At 40.8% G+C, this 15,838-nt stretch overlaps 1 protein-coding gene across 1 annotated transcript in view; it reads right to left on the minus strand.

The window, feature by feature from the left end:
• Positions 1-5,086, minus strand: part of ADAMTS5 (ADAM metallopeptidase with thrombospondin type 1 motif 5) — a 56,590-nt gene extending 51,504 nt beyond the window's left edge. The window contains exon 1 of the mRNA XM_032775981.1: positions 3,520-5,086. Coding sequence (XP_032631872.1) covers positions 3,520-4,554 — 1,035 coding nt within the window. The 5' untranslated portion in view covers positions 4,555-5,086. The remainder of the gene's footprint in view (positions 1-3,519) is intronic.
• Positions 5,087-15,838: the final 10,752 nt, after the last annotated feature.

Below are 15,838 nucleotides of genomic sequence, written 5' to 3' on the forward strand. Positions count from 1 at the left end.
GGAGCACTGGTGCCTGGAGCCACCACTGAATGCAGGCCACAGAATCTCAGCCACCCACTCTGTATCAAACCTGTGTCTGAGCCACTGAAGTCCTCAAATCATGATTTAAAGACTTCAAGGTGCAGAGAATCTTCCAGCAAGTGACCCGTGCTCCACGCTGCAGAGGAAGGTGAAACCCCCCCAGGGCTTCTGCCAATCTGCCCTGCAGGAAAAATCCTTCCTGACCCCAAATACGGCCATCAGCTAAACCCTGAGCATGTGGGCAAGACTCACCAGCCAGACACCCAGGAAAGAATTCTCTGTAGTAACTCAGATCCCACCCCATCTAACGTCCCATCACAAGCCATTGGACATATTTACCACTAGTAGTCAAAGACGAATTAATTGCCAAAATTAGGCTATCCCATTATATTATCCCCTCCATAAACTTATCAAGCATAGTCTTGAAGCCAGATATGTCTTTTGCCCCCACTACTCCCCTTGGTAGGCTGTTCCAGAACTTCACTCCTTTGATGGTTAGAAACCTTCGTCTAATTTCAAGTCTAAACTTCCTGATAGCCAGTTTATCAGTGTCTTTAAAATATTTTGCTGTGTGTAATGTGAGTTCTGATACGAGAGTCCTTCCAGAATCAAGGTAAGTGTTATGCTGGAGAGCTATATAGTAATATGCATGCTTAATGTACACACTCATGATGCATAATGAGTTACTTAACGTTTCTAAAATGTGGTAGTTTGATAAATGAATTGCCAATATTATTCTGTTGACACACAGATGCAAAGTTCAAGGTGGCCTTGGCTAATAAACAGACGGAAAATGTATCTCACACATTTGCTCCATGCCTGAAAAACAAGCCATTTAGAAGAAGACATCTGGATGTACAAACACTTAGCACAGCAGCATTCAGAGCCCATGAAAACATGGAGCCATAGCTTGGCGTCTAGTTGCTAAGCAACCTACTTCATAGATTCAAAACACAGTTGTAAAAGTTGGATCCTCATGCCAACTGTTGCTTCTTCTCACTGAAAAACAAAACTCTGAGTGTGGGGGAAATCTTTCTTTGAGGTTAAAAAAAACTATTTTCTAAGAGCTGTATCTCTTCCGCTTGTTGATCCTTTAATCCTTTTTCATGTTTACATTCTGAGATCTAACTGAGATTCATTTTGAACCTTCCAACACTATGAAATGAAAGCGGTATGGATCTCAGCACATTCCCTTCAAAACCAGTCCAGGAATGCACATAGTAAGAAAATACTTGTTTTTTTTTTCTCATTAAGTCAAATATACTTCTGATGCAACCTCCATGAGTTTAAAACACAGGGCCAGCTCCTCAGCTGATGTAAAGCAGTGAAGCAATTCATTAAGTTGAATTGAGCTATGCTGATTTACGTCAACTGAGGATATGTCAAATAATTAATTGTGTCAAAAAACATATACTATCAAGCAAACCACAGCCAGTGATTTTTCTTAGAACATATTTCCGCTTGTTTGGTAACAGTGAAAACTATTTTTCCATATGAAGGCTAATGTGTCATATGAATGTTATTACTGTAATCACTAAAATCAAACTGAGACTGCAGAAATTGTGATATTTTGCTCTTTTCTGTGAAATTTTCATCTAAAATAAATGTTTAGGATCAGATTCTACCACCTTTAGTCCCTTTGAAGCCTAACTCACAGAGTCAGATATTATGCAATGCAGTCCAGTCATTAGCGATCATCACAAAGTTTAGGGCCACAACCTGCCATCCTTATTTGCATGAAGCACAGTTAGTCCCATTGAAATCGGCAGGAGTACTTACGGAGAAATGTAAGAGTGACAGAATTTGGCCCAGAATCGCTATTCAGTATTGATGTCTAGTCACAAACAAGAACAGTCTGATACAATCAAGGTAGCTTCCTCTCCTTCAGATTGTAATTAGCAAAGTGACTGTTTTAAAATGAGATCTGATATAGCTTTTAACAAACAGAATGGATGGATTTCAACTGCCACAAGAAAGTGCCTGCTGTACAAGTTTCGGATGATAGAGATGGCACCTAATATTCCAAGTATTTACGGTTTTAAAAGCAAGCCAGGCTTTTTTCTTCCCCTTTCCTCTTGAGCACCTCCTTCCAGAAACCATCCAAAGCATCCTTTTTGGCAGCTTCCTGTGATGTAGCAAAGCAAGAGAATTCAAACTAACAGAGAAAGTCCCACAGTTTTTTATTATTTTCTGACTGAGGAAAGAAAAAATATAACTGAAAGGGATATTCTTACAGTAGATCATTGCATAAACTATACCACATGTCCAGAGGAGCAGTGGCCCTTAACTATATATGGCAATGCAATTATGGTACTGATGCAGAATTTTGCATGGATGAGAATTGCAGTATTGGGCCTTTAATTGATTAGAAAACCAATTTTTGATATTATATGGATAGTAAGGTACTACATGCTCCTTCACAAACTGAGTTGCACTGAGTTAGTGTGGCTTTGTTTATGTGTCTTATATTTAAGTCCTAGTCTTGTACCACAAATTCTGTATTTCTCTAGGCCTAGTGCCATTTTTCTGTCATGCTGGGAATATCATATTAAATTACAGTAGCTAAGCAGGGAAGTCATGTGCTCCTTAAGGTGTTATTTACCAATTCATTCTGTTTTCCCAGTCTCAGTGGGACATATTCATTCTTGGATTAATTTGATCCAATGGGTGTTGTCAGTTCTTTACTGTGACTATACACAAATGAAGAAAGATGCACTACTGTTAACAAGGATATGTGAAACAGACTACGACAGCAATGTAATATCTCAAGTGGAGATGAATTTGCTGATCTAGATCTAGTCTCTAGTAGCCAGGAGTGCAGATCATACAAATTAACACCAGCCCTAAACACCTGCAGTCTCTATTCAAAAGTGGCTCAACTCTGGAATAAACATGGGGAGCTGGCCAGAGAGGCAGTGCATCCGCAGATGTGCCAGAGAAACTTGCAAAGCACCTGCCCTCATTATACCTCGGTTTAGTAGCACCACTCATAAGGTGTGGAGGGGTTATTTTTTTAAAAATCATAATGATTCTGTTGTGCTGTCAACTAAGCAACCGGTTAGGAAATGACAGTAGAATCCCACACAACCCGGGTTTGCAATCAGCCTCCTTGATGTCCAGAGTAGTGACCTACATACCAGCAGAAGTGAGAGTCAGGCACCTACCCTGCAGACTGGAGGACTGCAAAGGGGCTGTCAAAGAAAGGGAAACAATGGTGGAGAAAGGAAAGAAGTGTAATTAACCACTGGAACAATTGACCAAGTGCCATGGTGGCTTCTCCATCACAGACAATTTTGAAATCCAGATTGGGTGTTTTTCTAAAAGCTATGCTCTAGGAATTATTGTGGGGACATTCTCTAGCCTGTGCTATACAGGAGGTCAGACTAGATGATGGCAACGGTTCCGTCTGGCCTTGGAATCTAGGACTCTAGAGACCACCGGCTTGTGCTGAGCCCTGGATAGGCTGGGCAAGGGGTGCCAGGGCCTCAGGTGACCTACCTCCCGGGTGAAGAGGATGGCGGCATCGTAGTGCTCCTCATGCTCGTCCTCCAGCGGGTTGTGCTGGTGCTGCCACTTGCAGAAGTTCTTCAGCGTGGTGGCTGCGTTCTTGTTGACCTCCAGCCCCTTCTCCTTGTCGCCCAGCACCACCACCTTCACCACGGCCAGCCGGATGGGGTTCTCGATGCTGGCGTGCCCGTAGAGCCGGGAGGCGATGGTGGCCAGAGTCAACAGGTAGTGCTGCAGGCCCTTGCCATACTTCTTGGCCATGGAGCCGTCAGCCACCAGCAGCAGCTCCACCTGGCGGGCTCTGGAGATGGAGCGCCTGCTCCTGCGCCCGCCGCCGGGCGGGGCAAAGGGCCCTGGGGCTAGCGCTGCCCTGGGGGCTAGCTGGTGCTGGGCGGGGCGCTCCTGGCCCCCCCGCAGCCCGCCTTTGCCTTCCAGCGGCGGGGCCGGGCCGGAGCCGCGCGTCTCGCAGCTGGGGCGCGAAGGCACCGTCTCGAAGCTGAAATGGTCCTTGCTGAAGAGGTGCGGGATCAGGGCGGAGCCGGGCCCATAGACGCTTCGCGGGGCCGCCCCCTTGGCCCGGAGCAAGGGCTTCACCGTGTAGCGGGCGTGTTTGACCGCGAAGTAGCCATCCAGCCCCCCGCAAAGGTTAAATACGGCCAGGGACTGCGGGCTGCCGTCCACTGTGCCCCGGTAATAGCAGTGAGCCCAGCCGCGGGGATGCTGCACAGGGGTCTGCGGACCCACCATCTCGTCCCTCTCCAGATCCAAGAGGAACCTGCTGCCCCCCGCGTAGAGGAGGTAGCCCACCTTGCCGCCCCCGGAGTAGATCTGGTCAATGTTCTGCACCAGGCCGCTGGTCCGGGGCAGCTGCTGGCTGCCGGCGCGAGGGGATGCTGCTGCTGCTCCGGGAGGCGGCTGGGTTTTATCATAAGCAGGTGCTGCTGTTGTTGCTGTTGGAGCTCCGGTCTTGGCAGCAGCAAAGTGCAACTCCGCAGCCAGCAGCAGGGAAACAAACTTCAGGACCATATTTGTCTCTCTTAAAAAAAAAAAAAATCACCCGGTGGAGATGAACAGAGGAGCTTCAGAGGGGAAAAAAATCCTCCCAAGGTTGAAGCAAGTGTGAGTGGGAGGAAGAAAAAAAAATGTCAACAAAGACAGCTCGCGTGTGAACTTTGCGTTTCTCTGCAGGGAAGAGTCAGGAGCACATGGAAGGAGAACACCACAATCCTGAAACAGCTGTTGAACAAGCGGCAAACAAGTGAGGCTCACACCCGGCGAGCGGAGAAGTTTGAGCACTTTCCACTCTTCTTCTACTTCTCTCTTGTAGTCACTGCATCCTCCTCCTCAACAGAGGCAGGGGGATCCGATACAGATCGGCACTTTCAGAAGCTAGTGCCTTTCCTTCCTTTGCCCCCTTTTGTTTGAAGAGAGGAGGAGAAACATACGCCAAAAAAGGCTCGATCGTCTCCAGTGAGATGGTAAAAAAAATGTCCTGAATTTTGTAAAACAACTTCTCCCTTTCTAATGCTGGTTGTTATCCCCAGTCTGTCGATGTGAACAAGAGGAGAAGGGAGAGAAATGTGAAGATGAGAGGAGGTGGAACAATGAATTTATAGCGGAATGCCATCCTGCAATGGCAATTTCAACAATTCGTCACTGAAGGCTGCCTCTTAAAGGGAGAGCTTCAAAACCACCACTCCCACACTTCCTTCTCATTTAATCAGACACAGAGAGAAACTGTGGGGAGGTGGGGGGAGAAAGAGAGAGGGACTGAGGGGGGAGGAGAAAAGGAGAGAGAGAGAGGGACTGAGACAGGAAGGCAGGAGAGAGAGGAAGGAGCGAGGGAGGAGAGAGAGACCGGGAGAAAATGTTTGTTTAAGAACAACACAAGATTTCCTTTGAATCATTTAAAGCCACAGTGTCGCCTGGATCTGTTTGATATTTCACAACTGATCGGGGTTGACTAAGCTTTGCTTACCTCATGTCCCGCAAGGTTCCTTCTCTACCTTCTTGTTATTTGTGTATCTTTTTAAGTGGATGAGACAGTTTTATGCCTTTTTTTAAAATGGTGATAGGAAGTTGTTGGGGCTTTTAGAAGTGATCCTTTCCGCAGAGGGTTGTAAAGCACATGATATCCCACTTGGCTGGGGTTGTGCAACCAGCGAAAAGGATGTTTAACGGGAAAAAGAATTAGCAAGCCGGTGTTTTACAGTAACTTTCTGCTTCCTGTATTTACTGCAAGGACGCAGATCGCTGCAGGAGGTTTTCCATGACATTTGACTTTAAAGAGTCTGGTGCATGGGGAAGTTGGGGAAATTCATGCCTCTCTTCTCTGAACAGGAGCTGCCACATTTACCCAGTCAGAAGAAAATGCAAAAAATTTCCTCCCTTTGTCTGTATGACTGTGATTCTTCTGCACACATGCCTGTCATTATTTCAAGCAAACTGTTATTTAGTCTGGGTGGGCTGTAATTTCCCTCAATTCCCAAGGAGGAGAGAGGGTGGGGAAGAGTTAACTCTTACTATAACCTTTGGAATGCTTTCAGATATTTAGATCATCCGTCCACTTCCACACACACATTGACCCCTCTACCCTCTGCCCTAGTCCTTGTGCTCCAGCAGAGACACCACAAAGGGAGGATATCTGAATTAACTGACAATTTACTTTTCATCTGACCATAACATATAAAGCCATCCATACCCAGCCAAGGTGAATTGTCTGATTAACAGTACAACAGCTCCTGAGAAGGGAGAAAGAATCACTATAAGGCAGCCCTCAGTGAATCATAGAAAATTACAACTGGAAGGGACCTCAAGAGGTCATCTAGTCCACCTCCCTTTGTTGAAGCAGGATTAAGTACACCTTGACCATCCCTCATGGATGTTCATCTAACCTGCTCCACTTGAAGAAAAGGAGGGCACACAGATGTAGGAGGGCATTGCTTTTGCTGTTCACATTCACCTGCCTGGGAGAAGGTCAAATCACACACATTCGTTTGCAGTAACTCAAAGATAAATCATTGCTTGAAGTAAAGAAGTCTAGTATGATGAATTTTCTGTGTGTCCTTTGAGGTTCTCCAGAAAAGAACAGATTGCATCAGGTTCCAAGAGCCCATGCTACTTAGCTTTCCAGTCTTTGCAGGTTAGGACATCTAGGTGCCATCTCACACAGGTGTTTAACTTTATGCCCTTCAAATAGTCCATGGAAGTTAATGGAACTACTCACAGGAATTATATTTAAGCACATGTGTAAATTCTTGCAGGATCAGGACCATATTATCAGGCAATTAAAAGAATGTCAGATTAGGGTTTGAATTCAGCATTCCTGGAAACTCCTTAAAGAATAGAATACTTCTTTAAATAACCATCTAGACCACAAGTTAACATTTGTAAACCATTTAGAACACAAATATTGCCATATAAGTGCTAAGTAATATAATTGACATATCCCTAGCCTTAAATTATATCATTCAATGATTATGGCAGGATGAGAGTGCACAAATGAAAGTTTGCGGCTGTTCATTTCTCTATGCAATCCTTCATTTTCCTGGAGATATTAGTACTTGGATTCAATAGTTAATTTCTTGGAGACCTGATGCTACTTATTCCCTGTTGCAGTAATTTGCGAGCATCAGAAATTGTTGGCTATGAAGGTAGGCTACATTATTAGAGCCCTGCATGGACACAAAACTTGTATCCACATCTGATCCGCTGATATCCACATCCACGGATGCCAAGATCAGTGGATATAAAGTGGAAATCTGTGGATTTGCAGAGCTATATACATTATACTTCAGGAATGGCTCATCATTTGAAGTTTCTTGAGCTACTTGCCAAAACTAGTCAGTATTTTCTGAATTTTGTAATTTTATGAAAAGTCAACATTTTCATGGTTTTCCCACCTTTCAATTTAAGCAGCCACAAAACTGACAGAAATGTTTACAATTTTTGACATTAAAAAGGGGAGGAATAGAGGAAGATTTTGAGAAAATATTCACAATTTCCTTCCTTCCCTTTTTTGAACATCTTGCATCAGTGATTTTTAGTCATCGGTAGGCCTAGTCACTCTCAATGAAATCTTTTTATATTTACTTTAGTAGGAGCTGGAATGGGCCCTTGGTACATATTTAGCACCGGTCTGAACCCTCAAAGTACCTTTGAGAGATGGGCTAATGACGAGATGGATGATAAAAAAGTTGCTTGAATAACCAATGCAGAATTCTTTATTAATAGTGTGAGTTTTCAAAGGAAATGCAGAACTGATGACCAATGTAATGTTCTTTCACATTATAATATAATTCCAGCTGCCTTATTATAGCCCAGGAAAAAGAGAAAAATGTTAAAAATGATTATTCAGATTGGTTTGTGTTATTGCTTATCCATTTGGTTGCCCTTGATTGTCCTATAGCTAGAGAAACTCCACCAAATTTTAGCATAAGAAGACACCATTTCCCCCACAAAGGATCTAAATTCTTTAAGACATACTCAGGCTCATCACATACTATTCCATAGAAATAGTATTGGCAAGCTCTACAATTTACATTTCAGAATTGTAATAATTCAGCACTATGATAACTGAAAGCTAGTTCAATTATGCCTTCTATTCTCAGAATTTTCAAGTCTCTGTAAATTACTTAAGATAGTTTTCTTTTCCTCTATATTTTGCTTTCTTAGCCACTTTTGTCTCTCATAGTATTCCCTTTGAACTAGAGAGCCTGGTAGCACATCTCAAGTTGTGGATAGCACTAATCCTTGTCAAACAGTTCTGACCTGGAAATCACAGGACTGACCTTTCCCAACTGAAAGATACAAGACCACAAATCCTCAATTAGATCTAAAGCACAACTTAAGTAGTTAAATACTTTAGACCAATTTCAGCACTGGTTTAAAAGACCCAGGCATATTGACTACAGAGCAGCAGGAGCTGCATATATCAAGGTTGTATCTCACCCTTTGTCTGTTGACCAAGAAAAAGCTCAGAATCCTTCTGATAAACTTGTACCGGTAGCATGGGATTTCTGATTAAAGGAGTTCTGCTGCATGGAAGATATTTCATCATGAAGTAACAAATCCCAGCATTAAGGTATTTTCTTTGATCATTGAACAATACTGCCTGTATTTCTTGAGAGGACATTTAGATGTTTAGTTTCAAAGATTCCAAGCTCAGAAGAGACCACTGTGATAATCTAGTCTGACCTTCTGTGTATTATAGGCCATAGAACTTCTCCAAAAATAATTCCTAGGACATTTCCTTTGAAAAAAATCCCATCTTGATTTAAAAATTGTCAGTGATGGAGAATCCACCATGACCCTTAGAAAATGTTGATACGATGTTAATCCGTACAGCTGCTCTTCCCTCAGAAGTCTTTCTATAAAATGTGCCTGTCTTATTTTCTCAGTTTTGAGGTTTTCAATCTTATTAACAGAGATGGGCCTGAATGAAAACCATGGACCTGAGGTATCAAAAAATAATTTATCATTAATCTGTATATATTTTATTGTGTTTATATCTCCAGTGAGTCATTTTTAATCTATGACTGGTGGCAAATCTGTTTCTTGTGTTAATCAAGTGTGGGATATTATTCCCATTTGTTTCTCCTCTTCACATATTCATATTAAACTCATAGCCCTAACATTTTCCTTTTCCTTTATTGATTTTCAGGCGAACTCCCCATAAGAAAGCCTACAAAGGAGAATAAAAACTGCCATATAAAATTGCTCTAGTGGCCTTTGTAGTTCAATAGCATATTTACAGCCCTGACTAATACTGGAGGCTTCAGAGGGGGAATAAACTCCATACTGCACCTATATGTACAATATCATCACAAAACATTTTTTCTGATTCCAGTTGATCAGCTTATGCTGTAAAGCATAAAGACAGAGATACTTTTTCATTTTATTCTGGACATTGTTACTATTCTTATTGTCTTTTTTATGTTTTGAATTTATTTTTATTAATTTATGATAACGTAATACTTTTACGTAATTCCTTTCATCCAGAAGTGCCTTACAAATGAATTGCAGCCGGAACTGAGTTGGAGCAGGGCAATTGTTAAACATCACACACAGTAACAGTGCTCAGTAGTTTAAAACAGGAAGTGAAAAAATTTATAGCTGAATCTGACCCTTAGTCTTTATAATCAGGGTTGGTCCTGAAAATACTAAAGCCCCCGAATAATTTTATTCATGTGAATAGTTCCACTGTGTAATTCATTGTAGGATCAGACCTGACAATGGACTGCAACTAATATTAGAAAGATATTGCATTGGAAAACTAAGTATCAAGTGCTGGTTCAGTAGTAATAGGGTGTACAATGAGTGCAATGGAACTACTCACATGCTATTAACTCAACTCACCATGTTACTCCCATGTTTCAGTGTTCTCAGGATTGGGCCCATTCATTTCTTCTTGAAGAGAGATTACTGTGGTGAGCGCCTGTGACAATTTTTTCTTCATGTCATGAGTTGGTTTCTCTTTGTTTTTTTCTTTTGGAGCAATTGCTATGACATTAGTTTAATATGTGCTTGATAATAAGCCCTTTACTTTATTTGTGATAATAAGTTTCATATATTAAAATCCATTTGTAGACTGGTCAATAAATACAGAAAGTTTTCATGCTTTTATGGCACCTTCTATTGTCTATTATCTTCTTTCTTAGACAGTGACATGTTTAAATAGTAATTCAGTTCCTCCTCTTTGATTGTGGTGAAACACAGCAGGCCTGATTTTCCACTGTCTAGCACCTTCTGTAGCAAGATACTGCCACTCTGGCTAATTTTAAACAATTTATTTTGATCATTTGGAGTAGTTATTCCAGATTTTGGCTCATTTTTATAATTTTGGATTTAACAATAATTAAGAACAAAAACCAGACAAGTCCTTTAGGAAAGGGGGAAAGGGCAGATAGATTTCCATCTAAGGAAATCTCTCCTCAACGAAGTTTGCTGGAATCCCTTGGTTGTAGTCAAGGCTCAGTGTAAAGACCTCCCACTCAGTGCAATCTGGCCTTCACCATTTTAACCACCCTTCTTCATTCATTCTGCCTTGGGAATAAAAGCTTTTTGATGCTAAGAACAGCTGAGACCCTGTAATTCACTGGATGGAGACTATTTTAATGATTAATTTGTGTATAAAATGTAAAACCGACTGTTTTTAGTGCAAAGAATGTCAACCCAAACCCAGATGTTTCTACAGTGGGCCTTTTAGAAAATTAAAAAAGAATATAAGCAGACACACAACATATAGGCAGCACTTAGAAAATTTTGCCATCTACACCCAAGCTTTTACAAGTACCAGGCTTGTACCCTATCAATTACAACATCTTTTCTATCTACAAGATACCTCCATAGAGCCTAATTATAATCCGTTTCTTCTTCTTAATAATCTACAGGTAATTCTTTGTAGCCTTTGCAATAAAAATCCATCACTGCAGCATATTGATTTGGTCAGTAATTTTAACAATCCAAGCATATGGACCTTAGTTTTTAGTTCATTTGTTTTAAACATTTCTTATGAAAATGCATTCAAAACCAATTAAGCAGTTTCCATGGAAATTAAAGGAGCAAAGAGTCCTGTGGCACCTTATAGACTAACAGACGTATTGGAGCATGAGCTTTCGTGGGTGAATACCCACTTTGTTGGATGCGTGTATTCACCCATGAAAGCTCATGCTCCAATACATCTGTTAGTCTATAAAGTGCCACAGGACTCTTTGCTGCTTTTACAGATCCAGACTAACACGGCTACCCCTCTGATACTTCATTATTAAAGGAAATATGTTACAAGATCATTTTTCAAACAGTTCTAAGAGATGTGGTTTTATTTGTTTTCTATTTTAATAAGGACTAGGTGAGTTGGGGTTTGTAGTGGAATATACATCCTTTCACCTATAGGTTGCCAGGCTGGGGTTTACAAAAGCACCTAAGTGACATAGGAGCAGAAGTTCCATTGACTCTCCTTGGGACTATGCTTCTAAGACAATTAGGGGCTTTTGAAAATTCTACCACTAGTTTATATTTAGCCATGCTTGATAGTGACTAAAAATTGTTACCTGTAACAATTAGTTGTTACCATCTGATACTTAAATGAGTTTGTGGGCGCGGTCCAGTCTCTAGTAAATAAGTAAGTCATCACCACAATTGGCACTGAACTGCGCTCATACTGACAGTCTCAGCAGACAACCAAAGACTGAATACATCTGGAGATTGAACTAATATCTTCTCACCCACCCTGCATCTGGGTGGAGCGGTAACATAGAGAAGTTTGCATTCCAGCTGCCTCTGTACTACTTTTTTTTCTTTCTTTTTTTTTTAAGAAAAAGGACTTCAGTTTCCAAGGCTGACAGTTCAGCATTCTTTGAAGGCCCTGACTTATTTGTAATATTATTTCAAATTAAGAGATTATATTTGCCTTATAAGGCATTAAGATTGAAATATTAAAGTGGATTAAGTATCATCACAGTGAAGAGCTATACACTGGCACTGATTCATGCTATTTCATGAATACCACAATTGTCCAGTTGTTTCTTTCATGGGATTGAAAAGTGATAGTTAACCACCTGCTTTTATTGTAACTGAATTTAGTATTCCAAGATAAACTTATTCAATTACAAGAAGACCAAAAATTTACAGACAGATGTGCCTTAGTAAAGAAAGTTAAGTCTTCTTGGTGTAGAATGCTATAGCTTTAAGGGGAAATGTTTTACTTTCTTCTTTATGGTCAATGACATCTTCCTCCACTACAGCCGTGTGGGAAGCAAAGGAGACGCCTTTGGCTTAGGCCTTATGTTTTTGTAAGTGGTGTGTGTAAGTAACATAGCATGTATCTAACAGTTTCAGCAGGCTGAAAATTCTATATTTGACATCAGTTTTATTTAGTCCCTAAGGGCTAAGGGAACTGGCCTTGTGGGATATGGAGTTCATACTGGATTGAGCAAAATGTATATGGTTTTATTGTTGTCTTACAGTGACAGAAGGATGCTGTGAAGTTGCCAGCACAAAATAACATTAAAATTAGGAAGCTGAGTTGAGGCCCCGCTCTAAATCAGGTTGTTCAAGGTATCCACTTTTGGGGGAGGAAAAAAAAATTGTTAGTGTTGAATGACTATAAAATTAATCATGCAGGTTAGTATCACATCGTATAGTATCACATTTAGTTCCATAACAGAATCCAAGTTAATTGACATCCCACACACTGCGTCAAAGATTCAAATGTCTCTCTGTCGGCAGTGCAACAAGGAACACTCTCTGTCCTGTCCACTCAGAACTGCACAAAAGAGGACTAATAACAGAAGACACAAATGACAAAGGGTACTTCCTCTATATTAATCTAGAGCACCTTGGAACAGACCAGGTTCTCTCACCTTCCTGCCTCTGATGCAACTGCTGAACTCACAAGCCATAAAATAAAATGAAGAATCATGACTATTGAACCTAATATGAATTTTGTTTAAGACATATGTTGGGTGGAGGCAGCAGTCTGCAGGAAGTATCAGATGCTGCTGCTGAACGCTTATCCTTTTTCTCTGAACAGCAGCAAGTTAATGAGAGGAAGGGTAAAATGTTACATTTTCCTTATAAAAATGACATTAGTTATAAGGATACATTTTAAGACTATAAGATATACACATGATGTATTCTACAGCTGTTTCTTCAGCAGACTGGAAGGACTGAAAGCAGCAGACATTTAATTAATCTCAGCTCCAGAGTTTAACAGCCAAGATGTGGTTTTCGAACATCTCTCTTCTAGTTAACAGAACATCTGTGGCACAAAAAGCAGAACTTAAATAAATTCAAGTATATTTAAAAAACTTCCGTATTTTTACTATTATTTCTTTAAATGGTTTTCCAAAGCTGAACATTCAACTCCTTTCCCCCTTATTCGCAAGCTTACCCTTTCAGTTACTGATACATCTTTACATTTAAATGGGGCCATGTCACAACAGAGGGAGTTAAAAACTGATTTAGCTCCAATTAATCCAATAAAAAAATATCTAGCTCACACTGTCTTTCCCCAATTTTGGGAATATTCTTGAACATATACTAAAGCCACAAAAATGGTGCTTTATTATAAATTAAATGTCACAGGATTTTTTAAGACTATGGGGCAGATTCTCAGCTGGTGTGGATTTACACCAGTTGAGGGTTTGACACCATAAATGATATTCAGGTCCTGGAGGCTGAAGTTTTTTCTGTTATCAGAGACATAAACTAGAAAATATGCTTCTCTATACTTCAAAGGTAAAACTGAAGGAGTCATTCAAGAGAAATTTAAAACAAAAATTCTGTTGCTGGATTTTACCTGGCAATAATCCACACAAAGCACTATTAAGGGATCGAGTTCTGGTTGCCATATGAACAAATTTACCATCTGAATTCTGGTTCCCCAAAAACTAGCAGAAAGAGAACTTTGCAGGTCTTCTGAGACAGCAGTCAGAGAAGAGCATTCTCAGAGTGGGCTGAGGTTTGACATAAGTATTCATGTAGCTTATTCTTCTTCCCAGTAGGAGTATCTATAATATATACTGGGCTTGGTGGGGGATGAAGGGAACACTGCTAACAGGGGTGACTCTATGTATTTTGCCTCCCCAAGCATGGCAGTCAGGTGGCTTTCCACGGCATGCCTGACTCCTGCCCTCATGGCAACCAGCAGGCCAGCCCCCGAGACTTGCCGCCCCAGGCGCATGCTTGGTGCACTGGTGCCTGGAGCCGCCCTGACTGCTAGTCAGAACACCAATGCTCTGTGATATTGTTTCTGCTGCTAATGTGCTTTCATTTTGATGCTGTTTCCATGTTGGTCCAGAATTTGGTGCAAGGGTTTTTTTGTTTGGTTCTATCTTACAACCCAAAGTGAGCAGACAATTGCAGCTGAGCATCAGAAGACAAATATCTAGAGACAACAAGGGTGGCGGGCCAGCTGAATGCTGAAGTACTAATATTCCTTTTCAGTTGCAAAATCTCAGACACTTTTGTAAACTATTCAAATGATAAAAAGAAACAAATGAAGTTTTTCTCTGTCTATATTTTATTGTCATTAATAGTGAAAATCGTAGACCTTAATGATAACATCCTTATGCAAATGACCAGAAGGCATATGCACCATTCAAATCTTACTTAATCCTTATTTTGAGGGCTTAAATGGAACTCAAGAGTTGTATATGGGTTAATCTGGCCTGTGCACACGGATAAAATTCACCCTAAATGGAGAGACAAAGCATGTCTCATCACAGCTGCAATATTCATTTCTGGAATGAACCCAACTGGTGTTATCCAAGCTACTACAGACAAGCAGTTTGAGATTTTCCAGTTCCTAATGATTATACAGTAAACTGGAGTCAGTTGGCTATTTTCCACTGAGAGCAAAACTCACTTTGTACTTAATATTTCCCTGAAATAAAAGTGGCATAAGAGAAGTCTGTCTTTTTATTTATTAATTATTAATTATGTTTATTATTTATTGCTTCAGTATGCCAAGAAAGTTTAATCCAGGTGGTTTCAGTGCAGGGCAAAACGACACAATGTGCAGCACATCTTGTTATACCACTTTAGATGCAACCTCTATAGGAACAACCAGCCTGGTAACAACTTGAGGCTCATTTTTCTGAGGGTCAGTGTGCACAATATTTTAGTCTGGGTTGCCATTTCAGTGACTGGAACAGTGGATCTCCCCGTGTATTCACGTATTTCTTCCAGGCTGTTTTCTCTATTCTTTAAGATTGTTTAGAGGAAAGGGTAAACTCACCTCCCACCCCCAGAGTGCCCCTGAAAAATTACATCATACTATACTGTACTACAGGAAATAATTTTTCTGCAACCCCAGCCAGAGACCAATGTATGTTGTGAAATGTGATGCTTGATAGCTTTCAACAAGTACCCATTAATTTATGAAGAAGTGAAAAACTGATTGCCAAATAGGTGTATTGTCTGTGCAAAACATCGGCTTGATTTAGAGAAGTGTTGAACACCTACAGCTTGCACAGAAATCCAAGAGTAGCAGGTGCTCAACACCTCTGAAGATCAGTTCCCAAGTTGTTATTTAATTCTCATCTCACTGAAGACTGGCAGAAATCTCATGAACTTCAATGGGAGCTTGATCTCTCATTTCTTTTCTTTTTCTCTAAATGTAGAGTTTGTCAGTTTTAGATGTGATCCTGCATCTCAGTCACTAACTCTAAGTCAGATTAATCAGATTTACATTACAAGTCGTATGCACATAGGGTAAAGGACAGCCTGTCTTTTGTTATTAGTATGAAAATAAAGACATAGGGAGAATGCAAAATAAGACAAGAAAACTCTCTGAAACAGCCCATAC

The sequence above is a fragment of the Chelonoidis abingdonii genome, chromosome 1, assembly GCF_003597395.2.
Source record: "Chelonoidis abingdonii isolate Lonesome George chromosome 1, CheloAbing_2.0, whole genome shotgun sequence".
In the NCBI taxonomy this organism is placed as follows: Eukaryota; Metazoa; Chordata; order Testudines; family Testudinidae; genus Chelonoidis; species Chelonoidis abingdonii.